The sequence below is a fragment of the Bufo bufo genome, chromosome 3, assembly GCF_905171765.1.
Source record: "Bufo bufo chromosome 3, aBufBuf1.1, whole genome shotgun sequence".
NCBI lineage: Eukaryota > Metazoa > Chordata > Amphibia > Anura > Bufonidae > Bufo > Bufo bufo.
The window spans coordinates 561248544-561269614 of NC_053391.1; the positions used below are offsets into that span (position 1 = coordinate 561248544).

General features: G+C 44.2%; 1 protein-coding gene across 3 annotated transcripts in view; it reads right to left on the reverse strand.

The window, feature by feature from the left end:
• ITGA7 (integrin subunit alpha 7) overlaps window positions 1-21071 on the reverse strand; it is a 207508-nt gene that overhangs the window by 103736 nt on the left and 82701 nt on the right. For all 3 annotated transcript variants that reach the window (XM_040425548.1, XM_040425547.1, XM_040425549.1), the window contains exon 2: window positions 1216-1343. In XM_040425548.1, coding sequence (XP_040281482.1) covers window positions 1216-1343 — 128 coding nt within the window. The remainder of the gene's footprint in view (window positions 1-1215; window positions 1344-21071) is intronic.

Here is a 21071-nt window from a genome sequence, read left to right on the forward strand (position 1 = left end):
AGACAGTGTCAAGATGTGCCAGATTTATCATCCAGCATCAAGCCCTGTGATAAATCTGGCGCGGTGTAAGACTGTCTGTCTACATTTACACTGTCTTAATTTTAGATGGGGCTAGTAAATCTGCTCCAGTGTTTGGTAAAAATCCTGGGGTGCGAAGTGCCTAATTTATTAAAAATCACAATGAATGGGTAGCTTTATAAAGTATTTAAAACATAACATTTAATTATGTATAGGATAAAATAATGGGCCCTACTAAACTTGACAAAAAATGTATAAATAGTTGCCACTAGTTACACATATCTCCTAAATTAATGGACGGAGATAAGAAGGGACCAATAAAGGGACAGTAGTATGTAAAGAGACAGGATGAAGGGTAGCCAGGTACCAAGGCAGAAAGACACAGTGCTGGGTCCCAAAACCCTAAGTCGCCCTGTCTATCTGTGTCCTCCCCCCTGTCTACCACAATATCCCTATTATCGCCCTTCCTAAGAATGGACTGCCCAGCTTTGCCCGATAGGGTAACCCCCTCAGGACCATATTCTGGCTATCGGGCAAAGCTGGGCAGTCCATTCTTAGGAAGGGCGATAATAGGGATATTGTGGTAGACAGGGGGGAGGACACAGATAGACAGGGCGACTTAGGGTTTTGGGACCCAGCACTGTGTCTTTCTGCCTTGGTACCTGGCTACCCTTCATCCTGTCTCTTTACATACTACTGTCCCTTTATTGGTCCCTTCTTATCTCCGTCCATTAATTTAGGAGATATGTGTAACTAGTGGCAACTATTTATACATTTTTTGTCAAGTTTAGTAGGGCCCATTATTTTATCCTATACATAATTAAATGTTATGTTTTAAATACTTTATAAAGCTACCCATTCATTGTGATTTTCAATATTGATTTAGGGTCTAGCCCAATACTTCATGATAGTTTGACCAACTAGAACTGGTTGTGTTAAATCGTGCCTAATTTATTAAGACACAGATGCCTCTTAATAAATAAGGCGCATCTGTGGCACTCTAGTGTAAATTATAGTAAACCTAGCGAGCAACTGAGTCCCTTTTGCTCCCCACTCTAGAAAAGGGTAAGAAGCTCCAAAGTTCCCAAATTATGGTGCAAATATGGCATGCTCCATAATTTGCAACATTTTAAGGCAAGAAAAGCAATGGCATTAAAGCAATGATAAATCTCACTCGGTGTGTCTAATACACTGTACCTTCATCGTCAATGTCAATCCGTTCACAGTCTCTGGCCTCTGCAGTCAGCGGACATCCATAAAGCCCACCTGTTCTATTCGAAAACTGGTTTGGTAATGCCGATGCCCGTGGAGCTCCAACCAAAATCCTGTAAAACAAAAACAAGAAACACGCTATAATGTGCTTTGTTTTCTACTGACAACTGGTGCAGAGGCTCTTTTCATAGTGCAACCCAAACGTAATAAAAGAAACAAAATGTAATATGAAGAAGCAGAGATAGCTGCTAAAATAAAATCACTCCCTACAAAACTAGAAATCCAGTGTGGAATAACACTAAAAATGACCAAACGTAGCACAAACTTGCCAAGCAACAGAGTGGAATAAACGGCTTATCAATGCCGCCATGAAGAATAGTGCCATAGGACACCGGATTCCTGGTACTTAAAGGGGTTGGCCACTTTCTGGCTACTGTTGACCAATGTGTATGTAAGATGACTATATAGCACCATACTTTTAGATATCCGTAGCCGTGCTCCCTTGTCTATAAGATGGCCGCTGATGGAGGGTCATGTGATCAGACACATCACTCAGCCTCCTCCAGTCAAACACACTGCGCCTGCAATAAACTTCCAACAAGGCGAGAGAGCAGCGCGCGCCATGTTCTGTGATACTAGACTGTGCAGTAGTGCAGCCTAGTATCGGTAAATGGCAAATCCCGGTATCAAATCGATACAGGTACAAAAGTATTGATTGGGTATCGATAATTCGATACCCGGTGCAACCATAGTCACAATACCAAAATTTTGATTCGACTTCAATACCATAAAAAAAGTATTGTGATACTCGATACCACAAGAAAAAAATAAAACAAAAAAAGCTGCGTGCATTCCGCATTTTATGGAATGTCCGGCCCATAATCGAACAGTCCGATCCTATTTTTGGGGGGGACAAGGTGACTAAAAAAAAAAATATGTAAAATTGGGAAAGGGGGTGATTTATACTTTTTATTTTGGTGTTTTTTTTTACTTTTTATTTAATAACTATTAGCACCCTTAGGGGCTAGAACCTGGGATCTTTTAATCCCTTGTCCTATTCACCCTGATAGAGCTCTATTAGGGTGAATAGGACTTCACACTCTCCCTGCCGCCCTGTGCATAGTACACACAGCAGCAGGGAGCTTACCGTGTCAGCCAGGGCTTCAGTAGCGTCCTGGCTGCCATGGTAACCGATTGGAATTCCGGAGCTCCAATCGGAATTGCCACTGCCACCAATAAATGGAGGGGAGGAGACCTTGTGGCCACTGCCACCAATGACTTTAATACTGGGGGGAAGGGCGCACTGCGCCACCAATGAGTTTAATACTGGGGTGGAGGTGGGGTGAAGGCGCACTGCGCCAATGTTTTTAATACTGGGGGAGGGGAGGTCTGCAGAATAATTAACGTTTAATACAGATACAGGAGGCGGGTGTTGGCTGCAGAATCACATAGCCGGCACCCGGCCTCTATGACAGGGAGCTGCGATCAGCGGCAATTAACCCCTCAGGTGCTGAAAAATTAACCCCTTACTGTGATAAAAGGCAAATCCCAGTAAAGAATCGATACAGGTACAAAAGCATCGATTGGGTATCGATAATTCGATACCCGGTGCGATCCTACACCCATACTACCAAACAGTAAGTCTGAGCTTACGGTCTGCTGCGGTGGTACCGCAACTGTCTTCAGTTCTACCTACCTAGCAACATAGAAATTTACTATGGGAAGCCCATACCTTTTTGTAGTGATTAAGGGTGAAGAACTCATATACTGATCCCTGGTTTAGCAACCCAGTGGGTCCCGATCTCCTCTTGGCCTTATTACTTGTCTTACACCAGGCGATTGGCAGGCAGATAATCGCTGACAAGCATTCGTATGAACGCTCGTTCGTGATGATCTGGCAGTAATACTGCCACCAATTACCCGATGAAAAAGCAAACATAATTTCATCGTACAGTCGCAACTTTTAAGCAGGCTAAGAAAAATCATCGTTTGCTGGTGGTAGATTGTACTGTTTAATTACGATCTGCTGCCGGCAAACAATGATTCTATATGGGAACAAGTGATAGCATTAGCAATCGCTCCTCCCCATACTGTGGAGATTGCTGCATGTAATAGCAGTGGTATCTTTCACTAACAAGCAGGCGCTTGCTGGGAAGGATTGCTTTGTTCTCGACAATAGTCCGCCACATCTGCTGGTGTAATACCAGCCTAAGGGTCCAGTCAGAAGTCCGTAGTGTTTAGCGGTCCTCAAATTGCGGACCGCAAAACACTGACGCCGCACATCACCGGCACTTAATAGAGGATTCCTATTCTTGTCCGCAGCTGCAGAGAATAGGACATGCTCTATTTTTTGGAGGAGCCGCAAACCAGAAGTTTGGGGCCGCGGACCAGAAATTTGGATGCGGACAGCACACTGTGCTGTCCGCATCTTTTCCGGCCCCATTGAAAATGAATAGGTCCGTTCCAGTTCCGTATAATTGCGGAACGGATCCGGACCCATTCTACGGACGTCTGAATTGACCCTAAGCGTGCTGTGAGTGTATCTAGATTGTGCAATTTGGCGTATCTATATTGAGACAAATTATCTGCACCTAGCCCAACAAGGGGATATTACTTATTGGGGAGGGGTGCATTTTATTGGAAAAGAGGCATGGCCTAATGTGCCATTCAGCGCCAATACTGTGCCACATCTCTGACATAAAAATCTGTGTCAAAGTAAGCCAACCAATAGTTGGTACAGAGTCAAAGAAAAGTGTCTATCCCTGCACCACATTTATCATCCACCCTGAGCCCTGTGATAAATCTGGAGCAGGTCTAGACAGTCTAAGTTTACGCCATCTTTATAATTAGTAAATCCGTCCCATTGTGCTTCAAACCTGCTCAGAAATAGAAGAGTTAAACTGTCTTCCGAACATAAAGTAAGAGACATTTTCCTATATACAATACCAGCATAACTTGGCAACAGGCGGCTTTCGTGCTGAGAACATTGAACACACACTAACACGTCTCACACATAGCCCAGCTGGGCACACACACCCAGTGACACGCAAGATCTGCTCCTGGAAAGGGTGTACCAACGTAGAGATGTCTCAGACTGGCAACCAGTACTATGGATCAGGGAAAAAATATCTGTTAAATCAGTTAACAGGGTTTTCCGAGACTTTTTAAACTGATGACCTATCCTCTAAATAGGTCATCAGTATTTGATTGATGAGGGTCTGACAACCAGGACCCCCGCCGATCAGCTGTTTGACAAGGTGTTCCTGTGAGCGTCGTGGCCTTCTTGCAGCTTTCCCCAGGCCGGTGATGTCACATTCATCGGTCACATGGCCTAGGCGCAGCTCAGCCCCATTCAAGTGAATGGGGCTGGGCTGTGATACCAAGCTCAGCCGCTATACAATGTAAGGAGGTGTGCTTGGTGAGCTGCGAGAAAGCCGAGGCACTTAAAGGAGAGCTGGTGTCTTCTCAAATCGCTGATTAGCGGGGGTCCTGGGTGTCGAACCCTCACCGATCAGATAGTGATGACCTATCCAGAGGATAGGTCAGTTAAAAAGTCTCGGAAGACCCATTTAATACTCTGACTGCAGTTGTCCATTCTTATACGAAACACATTTGTACTATAAATGGTCTTGGAGCTGGCAAATGATTGAACCTACTAAAAAACACTGCAGGAAGATCTAATATGTACCCTCAGGGGCACAACTGGTGGGTGTACCAGCAAACAGACCCTAACATATACAAAGCTTCATAAAATAAAAACTAGATACTAAACATCATATAGACCCATATCGCTCTTAAATACGGACTACAAGATATTTGCTAAAATTCTGGCTAATCGCTTGAAGAGGGTTATAGCCTCTCTGGTACACCCTAACCAGACGGGTTTTATTCCGGGCCGGCAAATACAGATGAGTCTATATAGGGTGTATCTGAATCTCTCTGTTGGGGGTAGTATAGACCACTCCATCCTGTCTCTAGATGCCGCAAAAGCGTTTGACAGGATGGAGTGGCCTTTTCTGTGGGCTACTATATCTCAACTTGGTCTGGGGAATATGTTCATGGAAATGACTCAAATGCTATATGAACAGCCGGTGGCATGCATCAATATTAATGGTAGTAGTTCTTCTTCCGTTATGATGCAGCAAGGGATGAGACAGGGATGCCCCCTATCTCCCCTTCTTTTTGCCCTATTTATTGAACCGTTGGCCTGTAAGATTCGCTTAGATAAATCGTATAGACGACTTCGGGGTGGCGGGAGTGAGCGATAAAATAAGCCTATATGCAGATGATGCAATTCTGTTCCTGGATCAGGGATGGAAAATCCTTCCTTATGCGATAGAGGATTTTGGTAAATTATCAGGCTATTTGATCAACTGGACTAAGTCATCACTCCTCCCGCTGAACCGTAAGGCCGTAGATGAGGGGAGTGGAGTTAGTGTTCTGGCCCCTAATGACACCTTGGATTATTTGAGGGTTAGGATTGGGGTTCCCATAAATAGATTTTATTAGCTTAATTTGGCCCCGGTTTTGAATAAAGTTAAGACCAATATATGCGCTTGGCAGAAACTGATATTGGCACAGACAGATCGAATAGCATTGGTCAAAATGATTATCTTGCCTATTGTGATGTACCCGTTGTGTGCTTCCCCTGTTTGGATCGATGACATCTTTTTCCATAGATTGGAGACTCTTATTAATGATCTAATTTGGGGAAGGGAGAGGGTGCGTATAAAGCAGAGATATTTATGGTTGTCGGAGTTAGATGGTGGCTTAACATTTCCTTTCATTCAAGGATATTATTTATGTGCACAGATTCAGCGTTGTTGTAACTTTAAAGAGTTTACTTGCATGATATTTGATAAAGGTTATGGGTAAACCAACAGAGAATATTTTCACATGTTTGGAGTCTGGGTATATGGGATTGAGGAAGTCTTTGCCGATCCCTTGGTCCCTATAGAGGGCTTGGAATAAACTTAAGGAGATTCTTAAAGTTTCTTGTCCTTTTGCCTTCACCCCTGGGGTCTGGTGGAATTCTTCAAAATTACAGATTTTGTTTATTGGTTGCGTAAGGGTGTCATTAATGTGTGTCACCTGTTTTATGCGGGACATTTTAAATCCTTTAGAGAATTTAATTTGACCGATACTTCACCATTAGATTTGTTTATGTATTCACGCTTAAAACACACATTTGAGGCCTCTAGGAATAAAAGGTTACATTTTTCCACGAGAGAATCTATTTTTTGATTATTGTTATGCCCAGAAAGAAGGGAAGGTTAAGATATCTAGATTATACGGTAAACTCCGAACGGCATTGGCAACTGTAACACTTTTTAAAAGTCCTAGTAAGTGGGAGCAAGAGTTGAACTGCTCTCCACTACAGTGGACTAGTATTGACAGGAATGTGAGAAAGGCTACAGTTTCCAATGCTCATAGATTGAATCAATTTAAGATCCTTCACCGACTATTATACGCCAAAAATGCAGGCAAAATTTCCCCAAAATAAAGGCCGGGACTGCTGTTGCCCTAAATGCGGATATGTGATTGCGGATTTTGTCCATCTACTTTGGAATTGTAGTAAACTACAAAATTGGGAGCAGGTCTTCATAACCCTACAAAAGGAGTCTTCTATGACATATAACCCTGGGTTGTTGACAGGGATATTGGGATACTATGCTACAGAAATGGAAATTCCGGTCCGGGTCAGACAGATCTGGATGAGGGGCCTGATGGTGGCAAAAGTTATTTTAGTCAAACACTGGGGCTCTGCCTCCCCGCCCTCGATAAATGAATGGATCCTGTACCTTCAACAAATTAGAATGTTTGAGGATATTGAAAGGAGACGGAGAGCGGCACTGTCACGAGGGTGTCAAGAGCCACGTCTGACTCAGTTATACCCGGGGTCAGGAAGTCGCAGCGGGTGGCTGCGCGTTAGATGTACAAAGACAGTGCCGCTTCGTAATGGTAGCTTTCTGGTTTTGCCTTGCAATCCTTTTTGGCTCACTCAGGGATCCGTAGCTTCTCCTCCTCAGCTGTTTCTTGTCCAGCAATCCCAACCTCCTTATATTCCCATCTCCCACTTCTCTGGTTGCCAGATATAGAGCTTCCTGCCTGGACTTCTATACTGACCCACTGGAGCCGAGTAGCTGAGATCCCTGGTTGTTGTTCCAGAGTGTTACCCTCCGGATTCCTGTTGGGCCTTGGTGGTCTGCTGTTGTCGCCCACCTGGGATTATATGCTTGTCTGTATTGTCTGTCCTCTCCTTGATGTTTTCCTCTTAGTGTCAGTGGTGCGGACTAGTGATCCCACCGCCCTGTTCACTACACAGGGCTCATCTTAGGGAAAGCCAGGGTTTAGGCACGTGATCGGCGTACGGGTGAGGAACCCGTCTAGGAACGTCAGGGCAGTCAGGTGCCAGCCGCAAGGTGAGTCAGGGGTCACCACCTTTCCCTCTCCCTTGGACAGGGCCTTCCCATTTCCCTCCCTTTGCGTGACGCCGGTCATTACAGGCACGCATGACTGTTTAGTTATAATTAATATTGATACTGTGGGTATATAAGATTGAGCAGCTGTGACGACAACCAATTGAGGGTGGGGGAGGGGGGACTGTATAATTCTATTATCTGTTTATAAACTTTGAATTCATAGTGCTATGTATAATTTAGGCAGGGTTCTGCCTTCTTTTACAGGGTAGTTGATTGATGTTGACAAATGGCTATCCTGTGTAGATTGTCTTGTATACTATAATGCACTGTTTATTTATATTGGTGTGAAATTGTAAAAATATAAAAAAAAAGAATAAAAAAAAAAAAAAAGATACTAAACATCTATCAAGGTAATAGCAGTTGTATAATAAAAAGATTAGTTCTTTTACAAGTATATAAAAACTATGAGTAAGTGCATATGAAGTCTTCAGTGACCACTACCAACCATTCTAAGTGACTCAAGCCTGACACCCACTTATAGCACCTCGAGGACACAAAAGCACCGTTATGTACTGTTGTAGGGCAAATTAGGCATGGATGCCACTGTACTGAGCCAGTGCTGACGCACAGAGCAAGAATGCCGACATGAAGACAGCTACCAACAGCTGTCCAACTACAAGTCATGCCACAATGTTAACCTTTACACGTTGGTTCCACTACAATAGTTGTTTCTTATATCAGCAGAAATATGCCCAATTTCAAGCTTTCCTAATCCAACAGATGCTGTTATAAGGGTGACAACCCCAAAGAGTAACCATTAAAATTTTCAAAAGGGTTGTCACACAGCTTTACATGAATTCTGCACTATTTTTCAAAGCGCCATCTCCCTCTCTCCTACTTGTCCTACCTAGGGGACAGCGGAGCTGTAATTGTGTTCATGAAGCATGAATCTCAAGGATGCCCACTTGCGACGTCATCCAGCGCTGCCTGCGTCATCGGAGAGAACTGTTATCTGCAGCAGGCAGGAGCTGAGCGTGGGTGCCTCTGCCAGCATTCACTCCGGTCCAGCGCCACTCTCTGCCTCTTCTAGTCTTCCGTTCCTCTGCCCTGACTTACTTATTGTGTCCGCACACAGCCCTAGCCCAAGTACTTAAACTGCCCGAATTTTTCAATATGACGGAAACGCCTTGTATATAATTATACAGTATATGTACTGTCAGCTGGCCTAGTATATAGTGATATGGACCATGCTGGTATAACCAGGTTATTTCAGCATGGTCCATATCACTGTATACAAGAAGACGTACAAGTTATACATCTTCTTGTACTGTATATAATGATATGGACCATGCTGGTATAACCTCAGTATCTCCTGTATATAATTATATATGTACGGCTGGTATAAGTTATACATCTTCTTGTATATAGTGATATGGACCACGCTGGTATAACCTGGGCATCTAGTATGTATTATTGAACTATTGTGCGCCACTGTTCCTGGTACGATATCCTCCTTTTCGGGGGTTCTGCAAGTAGCCACCCTACAGCACACAACGTCTGTTCACATATCAGTAAATCACAGGCACTACTTTGGTCCGTGATGTGGACCAAACACATCCAAAATCACTGACACAACATGGTTGTCATTCATGTTTGGTCCATTTTTTACTGACCACTGATAGGGAATGCTCTGGAAATTAATAGTCAGCTGAGGAGCGTCCGTGGACATGTGGACCAAACATGGATCCTTCATGGACATCTTCACAGAAGATACAGACTGATTTTGTCAGGGACGTCAAACAGACACGGAAATGTGAACGAGGTCTTAGGTGCAGCATATATTAGTATACAGTCGTGGCCAAAAGTTTTGAGAATTACATAAAAATTGGAAAAGTTGCTGCTTAAGTTTTTATAATAGCAATTTGCATATACTCCAGAATGTTATGAAGAGTGATCAGATGAATTGCATAGTCCTTCTTTGCCATGAAAATTAACTTAATCCCAAAAAAACCTTTCTACTGCATTTCATTGCTGTCAATAAAGGACCTGCTGAGATCATTTCAGTAATCGTCTTGTTAACTCAGGTGAGAATGTTGACGAGCACAAGTCTGGAGATTATTATGTCAGGCTGATTGGGTTAAAATGGCAGACTTGACATGTTAAAAGGAGAGTGATGCTTGAAATCATTGTTCTTCCATTGTTAACCATGGTGACCTGCAAAGAAACGCGTGCAGCCATCATTGCGTTGCATAAAAATGGCTTCACAGGCAAGGATATTGTGGCTACTAAGATTGCACCTCAATCAACAATTTATAAGATCATCAAGAACTTTAATACTTGTTAAGAAGGCTTCGGGGCGTCCAAGAAAGTCCAGCAAGCGCCAGGATAGTCTCCTAAAGAGGATTCAGCTGTGGGATCGGAGTGCCACCAGTGCAGAGCTTGCTCAGGAATGGCAGCAGGCAGGTGTGAGCGCATCTGCACGCACAGTGAGGCGAACACTTTTGGAAGATGGCCTGGTGTCAAGAAGGGCAGGAAAGCCACTTCTCTCCAAAAAAAACATCAGGGACAGATTGATCTTCTGCAGAAAGTATGGTGAATGGACTGCTGAGGACTGGGGCAAAGTCATATTCTCCAATGAAGCCTCTTTCCGATTGTTTGGGGCATCTGGAAAAAGGCTTGTCCGGAGAAGAAAAGGTGAGCGCTACCATCAGTCCTGTGTCATGCCAACAGTAAAGCATCCTGAGACCATTCATGTGTGGGGTTTGCCCAAAAACAAAGCCATGAATAAAGAATGGTACCAAAACACCCTCCAACAGCAACTTCTTCCAACAATCCAACAACAGTTTGGTGAAGAACAATGCATTTTCCAGCACAATGGAGCACCGTGCCATAAGGCAAAAGTGATAACTAAGTGGCTCGGGGACCAAAATGTTGACATTTTGGGTCCATGGTCTGGAAACTCCCCAGATCTTAATCCCATTGAGAACTTGTGGTCAATCCTCAAGAGGCGGGTGGACAAACAAAAACCCACTTATTCTGACAAACTCCAAGAAGTGATTATGAAAGAATGGGTTGCTATCAGTCAGGAATTGGCCCAGAAGTTGATTGAGAGCATGCCCAGTCGAATTGCAGAGGTCCTGAAAAAGAAGGGCCAACACTGCAAATACTGGCTCTTTGCATAAATGTCATGTAATTGTCGATAAAAGCCTTAGAAACGTATGAAGTGCGTGTAATTATATTTCACTACATCACAGAAACAACTGAAACAAAGATCAAAGAGCAGTTTAGCAGCAAACTTTGTGAAAACTAATATTTTTGTCATTCTCAAAACTTTTGGCCACGACTGTACACTATGCAAGAAGCGTGAGCCATAAAACCTGGAGCAATGGCCAACAGATTCTAGGCTCAAATACCATCATATATCTGCCCCTATATACCTAGTAGATCCATGCCGCCTCCTGTAGAGATGACCAGCAAACAAATAAAATATCTCTTTGTTTGTAGTCTTTGCTAAGATCAGAAAATAGCGAGCATGCTAAAGGAATTAGTAGGAGATCCAGCTCTGTCTCAGTGATCGTGGGAAAGGCGGGAGGTTGGAGAAATTCACTGAAGGAGCCAGAGATTGATGTGCACAGCGGTGTGCAGCTGTAATGAAGCATCAGCTCCTATGACAGGAGGGGAAGTGCCCAGAGAACTAGACGTTTGCTGCCTTGTGCAGCATTACAGACTTCATGTGTAAAATGTTACCAAAATGATGGAGAACATCAAAGAGCTTACCCAGCATTAACACATATTTCATGTCAATCAGATATGTCAAATTACTGTGGTCTGACAGCTGAGATCGGCAATCTCTAAAGCAATGGGGTTCCAGTCTGTTTTCTGCTGGTCACACTGGAGACTGGGATCCTCTCTTAGGATTCTTTCACATCCATACTTCCGTTCTTCAGCCCCACAAAAAAAAGAGCATGTCCTATTCCTCTCCGCAATCGCAGACAAGAATAGTCATTTCTATCATAGGGTTGGTCGCAAAATGCAGAACACACACGGCAGTTATGTGTTTTGCGGATCCACAATTTGCGGACTGCAAAACACATAGTAGTCTGAATGTACCCTTATGCTATTGATTTCCATTCTACTCCGTTATAGGAGCAGAACAAGAATTCCGTCCATAACTGACCCAAACTGAGTCAAACAGATCCCAATGACTATAATGGCGTCGGTTTGGTTTCTGTTCGAGGAGGAAAAAGTCCTACATGCAGAACTTCTCTCTGCTGTTTTTGATAGAATCAACGACCAAAGTCCTGAACAGAGGGGGGGAGGAGTTCCTCCCAAATGTAGCTTCATGCGGGCTGCGTGCTAATCCCATCTAGACAAAGTGTCTCTAAGCTCCACCACTTGGGATTTTAAAAGCACTTTTATGGACTTATCTTGGATATGTGATGTATGTCATCATTATATTCAAATTATTTTCTATGACGATTAAAGTGCGTCTTTTCTGGAAATATTTAATGGATCGCTTTTTGTGCCCATACAAGACGCATAAAAAATGCCAGTGGTAAAAGGTGTTCGACCACTTTCTATATTTATCACCTCTGAAACATCATTGGAAACAAATACTTCACCAAATCCATCAAGAACTAGTTGATGTATAATATTCATAATCATTCCTACTTCGGGGGTTATCCGGTTTCATCAAAACTGATGGCCTCTCTTTAGAATAGGCCATCCATATTAGATTGGTGGTGGTCCAACTCTCTGCACCCCTAGCAATCAGCCACTTACGTACCATTCACATTTACATACTTTTCATTGCGGCTGTGTCTGGGATTACAGTTTCATCTCGTTCAAGTGAATGAGACTGAGATGCAATACCAGGCACAGCCACTACTAAAAGTGAGGGGCTGCGCTGTTCAGGGCACTGTAATCAATGAAGGGGCACTTTCGAACAGCGGACTGGCGAGGGGGTTGGACTAAGTCGGAGCCCACCGATTTAATATACTGATGAGAGAAAAGCAAATACAAAGCATTTGTCACTCTGAATGGATTTCTATAAATTATGGAGGAGGGGACCGTAGTTAGTGAAAAGGGGTAGGGTATAGGGGGAGATTATCCAAAGCACTGACCATAACTCCTAACTAGAATAGTGCACTTGAACTGATCCCTGTGTTGGCACTTGAATTATAAATACGCCAGTAAATCTAACTGGACACCAATGCTAAAATGTAGCAGAGAAGCAAAGTGGATCTGTAGAGCGTGAAGCTCTGCCAGCGTACTGTAAGTGACTAAAGCGGTGTAGGCCTTAAAGGGGTTGTCCGCTTTATTTATATTGATGACTATCCTCAGGATAGTTCATTAATATCAGATCGACACTTGGCCCCCCCGCCAATCAGCTGTTTGAAGAGAAGGCTGCGGTCATCAATATAAATGAAGCGGACAACACCTTTAAGAATCCTGCTGACTGTAGGAGAAGATCCTGTGTACCCTGGAAATGGTTGAAGACCACTTCCAGTATGTTCCTATAGCAAGAAAGGTGGTATCTGTGCCATCTCAGCCTGTGTGTGTTTGGTGACCCAAGAGGAGCTGGAGTAGAGAGTGGGAGTAGTAGTGGCTCTGACTGTTACAGTCAATCACAGTGGCTTTTCTCACACCGTTGCTCCCTAGGGCCGTGCAGTGGAAGGAGGACGCAACCTTTCTTCTTCCAGGGCACACCCTGATGTTGGGGCTTCTGCCTGATTGTAGTCAGGGTCACCATGATGTTGAGTGTTTGTTTGGGTGCATGGCAGGGCATGTGGAGTGCAATGGCCAGTGTATGGTATAGGACAGCTAGGCGAGTGTACAAGAATATACACCTCTCTTTGCTCAAGTGCAAAATGGGACTTTTAGTACATCCAACTATAGCAGACACAGTTCCAACTGTACATAGTGAAATTCTGTACTTCAGTGTCTCTTCAGGTAAGGCTGTCATGTTAGGTAGGGACAATCTGGATGACTTGGACGATCCGTCCTAAACGGCGACCCCCAACTGGGTGACGGTCCCTGACCTGAATAAGGACCAACTTAGGGAAGCCAAAAAATGTAAGTCAGACTGGCTGAGTCAAAACCAGAGAATACCGTCAGAAGCAAGGAAGAAACAAATGCAGAGTAACACACCAAGCAGGGTAAAAACCAGAAGGTAATGTCAGAATCAGTAGTCAGAGGCAAAGTCACTCACAGGAAGAAGGTTAAAATACCCCGCCATCAGGAAGCACATGATGCCATGCTGACAATGATTGGCCCGGCATCCTTGCTCCTGATAGGCCTTCCAGTGCCACTGTTAGCAGGGATGGTTGCCACAGTAATAGAGCAATGCCTGAGGCACAGTAATAAAGCAATGCCTGTGGCACAGTAAAAGCGCAGCCAGATTTGTTGCAAGAGAACGACCCCATACGTACATGAGAAAGGCCACAGTTTTGGAAGCCAAAATGAGAAGTAGATCATAAAAGGAGAAAAAAAAAAAACTATAAAAGGACAGATTGTATCCTTTTTCAATTTACTCCTGGTTGCGGCTTCCAAAATTGCATCAGGAAACCTGAACATGTGGCCTTTCCCGTAATTCAATCTTGCAGATAATAACTGAGGAGTAGGGAGGACCAGAGCCAGTAGTGATACATGAACAATCCCCAGGGGAATCTGATAGAACGGTTCTAATGAAAGACACTGGAGAGGACACAATCAGTGATCAGCCGCCACTTGCTTCATGAATTAACTAGCTGTAATGAAAACATTAGAATAGACCAGTGGGCGGCACACGGGGCTCATTAGCCATTATGGTGTGCATACTACTCACCCTCACTCCCACCAGAAAACAGGCATGGGTGACAGCAGATGGCAGGAAGAAGCTAGTGCCTTCCTATGGGGCAGAGAACAATGTCATAGGGACAACACTAGAGCTTCCCAAATAAGTGAGCTTTAAGACTACTTTCACACTCACGTTTTGGCTTTCCGTTTGTGAGATTCGTTCAGGGCTCGGATCAGTTTGCATTCTAATGCATTCTGAATGGATAAGGATCCGCTCAGAATGCATCAGTTTGCCTCCGATCCGTCTCCATTCCGCTCTGGAGACGGACACCAAAACACTGCCTGCAGCGTTTTAGTGTCCGTCTGACGAAACTGAGCCAAACGGATCCGTCCTGGCACACAATGTAAGTCAATGGGGACGGATCCGTTTTCACTGACACAATAGAAAACGGAATTCACCAAATTTTACTTCTTCTGAACAAAGCCCCGATAAATCCATGTTCTAGCTCTCATTTGTGGTCGCTGGTTTAGTTATGATTTTTTGATTGTCTTTCCAGGTTTACCATTAAAGGGATTGCCTCAGGGAAAAATATTCTACATTTTTCAAAACATCTGGATCTGAATAGTTTTGTAATTGCATATAATCAAAAAATGTATTATAGCATGTCAGTTATTCAATGAAAATCCATCTGTATTGTACCACCTGCTGTTTTTTGTTTTTTCTAATTCCTCTGTCCACCTCCTGATGTGGACACACATGCCCAATTCCATCCTGCAACTGCACCAACTGCAGCAAAAAGGACACGCCCCCATGAGAAGGGACACTCCCACTGAGCTGCCAGCTTGCAATAGATCTAGCAGAGCAATGAATGGGGAGAGCTCTGGCTCCATGTGAGGTACAGGGCTGGTGCTAGCTTTATTAAAGATTGTCAAGCACTACATGCGATCAGATTTTCACTTTTTACATTAATCATGGGATAACCCCTTTAAATGATACTTCTAAAACTCACTGGCGCTGATAAAGGAACAAGAAGCACCTTGGTACTGCTCAGTCCTGGTGCCAATCCCAGCACAAATATAAAACTAGGGAACCAATTTCGAACATAAGCTGGAGAAACCTTTGGGCCACATTTACAAAGGTGAGGGCACCTAGATTTTGGAGTAAATTGCATATATAGGTTCAGAGAAATTATCTGAAGCCTGAAAAGGGAGTATGGTTTACTGGAAAGGGGTATGATTTTGCAAGAAAGGGGGCGTCACCCAAGATGCAATGTTTTAAGGCAAAATTACACCACAATTCTGGTGTAGAATTTTGACTCAAACTAAGGGCTCATTTAGATGGGCGTATGCTGTCCGCAAAAATGTGGATCCGTTTTTTGCGGATTAGATACTGTCCCATTCACTTCTATGGGGACCTTTTCTTCAATTGCACGGCTCAGCAAAAAAATGAAACATGTCCTATACTTGCGGACAGTATACGGCCGTCTGAATGAGCCCTTAGTCAATAGTGACCTAAGGTGAGACTGAAGAGTCTTTCCCTGTGAGCCCCTGTGATAAATCTGGTGCAGGTCTAGACAGTTTAAATTAAGGCTACTTTCACACCTGCGTTAGGAGCGGATCCGTCTGGTGTCTGCACAGACGGATCCGCTCCTATAATGCAAATGCTTGCATCCGTTCAGAACGGATCCGTTTGCATAACCATGAACAAAAAAAAATAAAATTTTTTTTTTTTTTTTTTGTTCATGATAATGCAAACGGATCCGTTTTGACTTTACATTGAAAGTCAATGGGGGACGGATCCGTTTAAAAATTGAGCCATACTGTGTCATCTTCAAACGGATCCGTCCCCATTGACTTCCATTATAAGTCTGGACGGATCCGTTCGCCTCCGCACGGCCAGGCGGACACCCGAACGCTGCAAGCAGCGTTCAGGTGTCCACTCACTGAGCGGAGCGGAGGCTGAGCGCTGGCAGGCGGATGCATTCTCAGTGGATCCGCCTCCATTGAGAATGCATCAGGGCTGGACGGCTGCGTTCGGGACCGCTCGTGAGCCCCTTCAAACGGAGCTCACGAGCGGACACCTGAACGCAGGTGTGAAAGTAGCCTAAGAAACATTATTGGAGGAATTTATGAATGTTTCTATTCCAGGACGCCCTAGAATGTCTCCTTCACCCTGGGCATGCAGCATCCTTTAAAGTAAAAAAATAATGAATGTATGCCCTCACTAGGGATAAGCGAATCGACTTCGGATGAAACATTTGCTCCGCTTTTCCTCAGATAATATATAAAAGCACATTAAAGGGGTTGTCTCATCATAGACAATGGGGACATATCACTAGGACCCGCACCTATATCGAGAACGGAGCCCCGCAAGGTGGTGGCTGGAGGACTCCACCAAGCCGGCTCCCCACAGAAGTGAATGGGAGCGTACCGCGCATGCGCGGCCCCCGCTCCCATTAATTTCTATGGAGCCGACGGAAATAGCCGAGCCATCGCTTGCCCATTTTCGCCAGCCCCATAGGAAATGAATGGAGGGTGGCTGCGCATGCGCAGTGCGCCCTCCTTCACTTGCAAGGCACCATTCTCGATATAGGTGCGAGTCCCAGTGGTGGGACCCGCACCTATAAGACAATGGGGGCATATCCTAGTGATATACCCCCATTGTCCATGATGAGACAACCCCTTTAATGTGCTTTTATATATTATCTGAGGAAAAGCAGAGCAAATAATAGCAAGAGTTAAACTGGTTTATTGAAGTCAGTGGTCCCCATCTTTTTTTTCTGACAAAACCTTGAGTTCTCAGAAAGGCAGAGAAGGATGTGACTTTGAATACTAATGTCTTATCCCCTTGACATATACAAAATGAAGAAATGATGAAGTGATGGCCTCAGGCAACAACCACAGCATAAAGAAAATGCATAAATTATGACTGTCTATCCATAGTTTCTGGCACCGCTATAGTGATAAGAGGAGAACTGACCATATGTAAAGATTGGTCACTTAGCTATATATGCTTAGAATATCAAGGAATTGCACTCACTGAAGCTCTGGTAAGCGTGGCGTCTCCTGGCATCTCACCAAGCACAGTGCTATTACATTGTATAGTGGCTGTTCTTGGTATTGCAATCACCATTCACTTCAATGAGACCGAGCAGCAACTAGGCCATGTGACAGATGTATGGTGACGTCACGTAACCTAGGAAGAGGATGTGGTGCTAACTGCACACCCGCCTCTAACAGCTGATTGGTGGGGGTACCAGGTGTCGGACCCCCGCCGATCTGGTATTGATGACCTATCCTGAGGATAGATGATCAATATTTTCAGGATAACCCCTTTAAACACTTATCACCTATCCACACAATAGGTGGTTAAGCTGGCCATACACTATCTCTCCCAACTCCACAATACACATGCATGCTCATCTGAGCATACAGGTGCTCTGAATGGGCAGAAGGCAGTAAGCCACTGCCAGACACCTCCAGGAGTAGCTTATCTTCCCGAGAGCGAGCATGTTGAAATACACCCTATCCTTCTCTCCCCCCCAACACCTGGAAGACCCTATATACATTACATGGTGAGCCTGTCACACCAAAATAGTTTGCCGTCTTGTGCTATTTGTCTTCTTATTGACTGGAAGTATGCTAGCCAAGTACTTCTTCTACAGATCTTATCCTATGTTAAGGGGAGTCTGTCACCAGAAAATTCACTGTAAGGGATCGGCTACACGGCGACATTTGTCGAGTGACTGTTGCGCTACATTTTTTGTAATGATAGTAAATGAAGTCACATTGACATGCTGCGATTCTAATGCAACAGTCACACAAAAATCCATTGAAGTTGGATTTGGGAATCTCTCAATGGAGAGGGAAAGTAGAGGCTATAGCAAGATTGGAGGAACTATCTCATTGGGAACTCCGATCCCATCACAAATATACAAAAATTTGGCTCCCATGGAAAGCCAGGAAGGATCTCATATCCCCTCACCAGCTTAGAGACCTAGACCCCCCCCTGACTCCCTGATTATTCAAGTTTGAATTTACTCAAGCTTAATTTACATACTACCCTTCCAAAACGGAATTTGCATTCTCACATTCTTATGATCTAACTGGCACTATCACTGGTCATGTAATCCTCCGATCCCCTATTTGAATCCTAACTATCCAATGTTAATATCATCGGTCCAAAGGAGGGGAACCTTATACACAACCTTCCCTATATACCCCTTCTCTTCCTTACTTTCCTTACCCCCTTCCATCCCCTCCCCCTCCACCACCTCCTCCCCTTCCCTTGTCATTGTTTCTGGACGTTACTTGTTAATAAGTTTTATATGGGAATATACTCACCATTGGAATATGAGGCAGATTTCATATTAACTATTACCCACCTTGTATATGGGCTCGTTACCTCATGGTACTCCTCCATTGTGGGAGCTGCTTCTTTCATAGGGCCTATCTGAGACATCAGTCTCTATTTGTGCGCTGCTACAGGATTGGTCCAATCGTGTCACTTTTAACATCTAATGCTTTTAACATCTAATGCTTCTTGTAGTATTCCTCCTATGATGTGACTCGCATTGCTCTTGTGTATGATTCATATACTTGGATGACTCCTTTTCTCAACATTGTATTTACTTTTTGCACTGTCCCATTGGGGTATTGTATCCCTTGTTTGTAACCATTTCTGTGTTATAAAATCAATAAACAGATTTTAAAAAGAAAAGAAAGAAGTTGGATTTGGGGTTGTCTCACTTCACTCCACCTCTGCTGGATTGTAGCGGTACCCCTGGAAATGAACAGTGTATAATGTGATAGAAAAATTAATTATGTCAGCGAAAGGGGCAATATGGACAAGGACAACACATTAGTAAGTGCCTTGTATTAACTTTTTCTACATGATAAATGCCATTTGCTAAAGTGAGACGACCCATTCAAGTGCACCGAGAATGGCCTCAAACCACTGTGCACCCTTGCTCCTTCTGCTTCCTCTGCTAGCCCCTCCTCCTCCTTAATTGACAGGGTCAGGTAAGATGATGCAGAAACCTTGCCATGTCAAGAAGGAGAGGGAGAAACTGGCAGAGGAAGCAGAAGGAGCAAGGGTGCACAAAGTGACTTGGGTCCGCCCTCAGTGCACTTAACTGCTTATTTGCATATGGACTAAAAGTACATTTATTTGTGACTTTTTGGCATTACTTTTCTGTACAGGGGGCACAATGACACTATAGGTCTATTGGGGGAACACTGTGTAATAAAATTATTAATACCGTATTTTCCGGCGTATAAGACAACTTTTTAACACATGAAAATCTTCTCAAAAGTTGGGGGTCGTCTTATACGCTGGGTGTCTTCTTATAAGCCGGTATACGGCGTGCTAAAACTTACGGTACTTACTTCCGAGCCGGACTGGAGATTATGACAACACTATTCGCTGTTGAGATCGTGAAAACTCAGATCCGATGGTATATTCTAACCCCAAGGCGTCCCCATCACCATGGGAATGCCTCAGGGTCAGAATATACCATCGGATCTGAGTTTTCACGATCTCACAACAGCGAATAGTCTTGTCATAAGACTATGCAACCAATAGAGGGCGCTGTTCATGAGTTCTAAACAGCGACCTCTATTGGTTGCATAGTCTTGATTATCTATTAGCTGATTGTGGGAAACAGCGAATTCTCCATTCTGCGCTTCCACGTGTCCCTGCTGTGAAGAGACTCTGGCCGGACCCGCTCTGACCGAACCTCTTGAAGCATGAGTTGGGCAAGCAGGTGAGTGGCATGGGTAGTTTGCCCTTGTGTGGTCTTCACGCTGCCCTGGAGTGGAGGGTGCGGGGGCCGCTACAGTGAGCAGTGAGGATGGGTCTCGGGCGGCTGAGGCAGGTGGCGCTGCATCCGCACCATTATCAAAGTAAAAGTCCAGCCTGCCCTGCTTGGGGTCTTCTTCCCCCGTGGCATCATAGGTATGTTTACTAAGGGAGTCGGGCACAATAAGCAGGGTTTTTTTGGGGATTGGGAGAGGGGAACTGGCTTGCTTGAAGTCGGATTGTGCCGGAGCTATGCGTTCATCACGAACGGCTGCCTAGCCACCCCCTGGTTGCATAGTCTTATACGGCGAGTATAGCCCAAACCCTATATTTTAACTGGAAAAGTTGTGGGTCGTCTTATATGCCGGAAAATTGCCACTAAACCTGTGGATACTAAAAATTGTATTCACCTGTGACCAGCTTGTTTTAGGCTTTAATGACCAGACAATTTTTTTCTTATTTTCCCTCACATTCCAAGAGCTATAACCTTTTTATTTTTCCATCAATCTAGCCGTATGAGAGCTTGTTTTTTTTGTGGGACAAGTTGTCATTTTTAATGGCACCATTTTGGGGTACACAAAACTTGACGATTAACTTAACTTTTTTTGGGGGGGATTGGAAAAAAGCCATAATGGTTGTTATAAATTTAGCGGCGTTCATTTTTCACCATAATTTCAGCCGGATAGGGATACACTACAGGCAGGCCTGCGGCTTTCATTAGCCCCAGGCTGCCATGCGAAGACATTAGTACCTTGCAATCTCATTTTTGGGGTGTCAATGGAAGACAGAAGGAGCTCCCTCCCTCTAAACCACTTAGAAGCCACAGTTGCTTTTGGCAACAG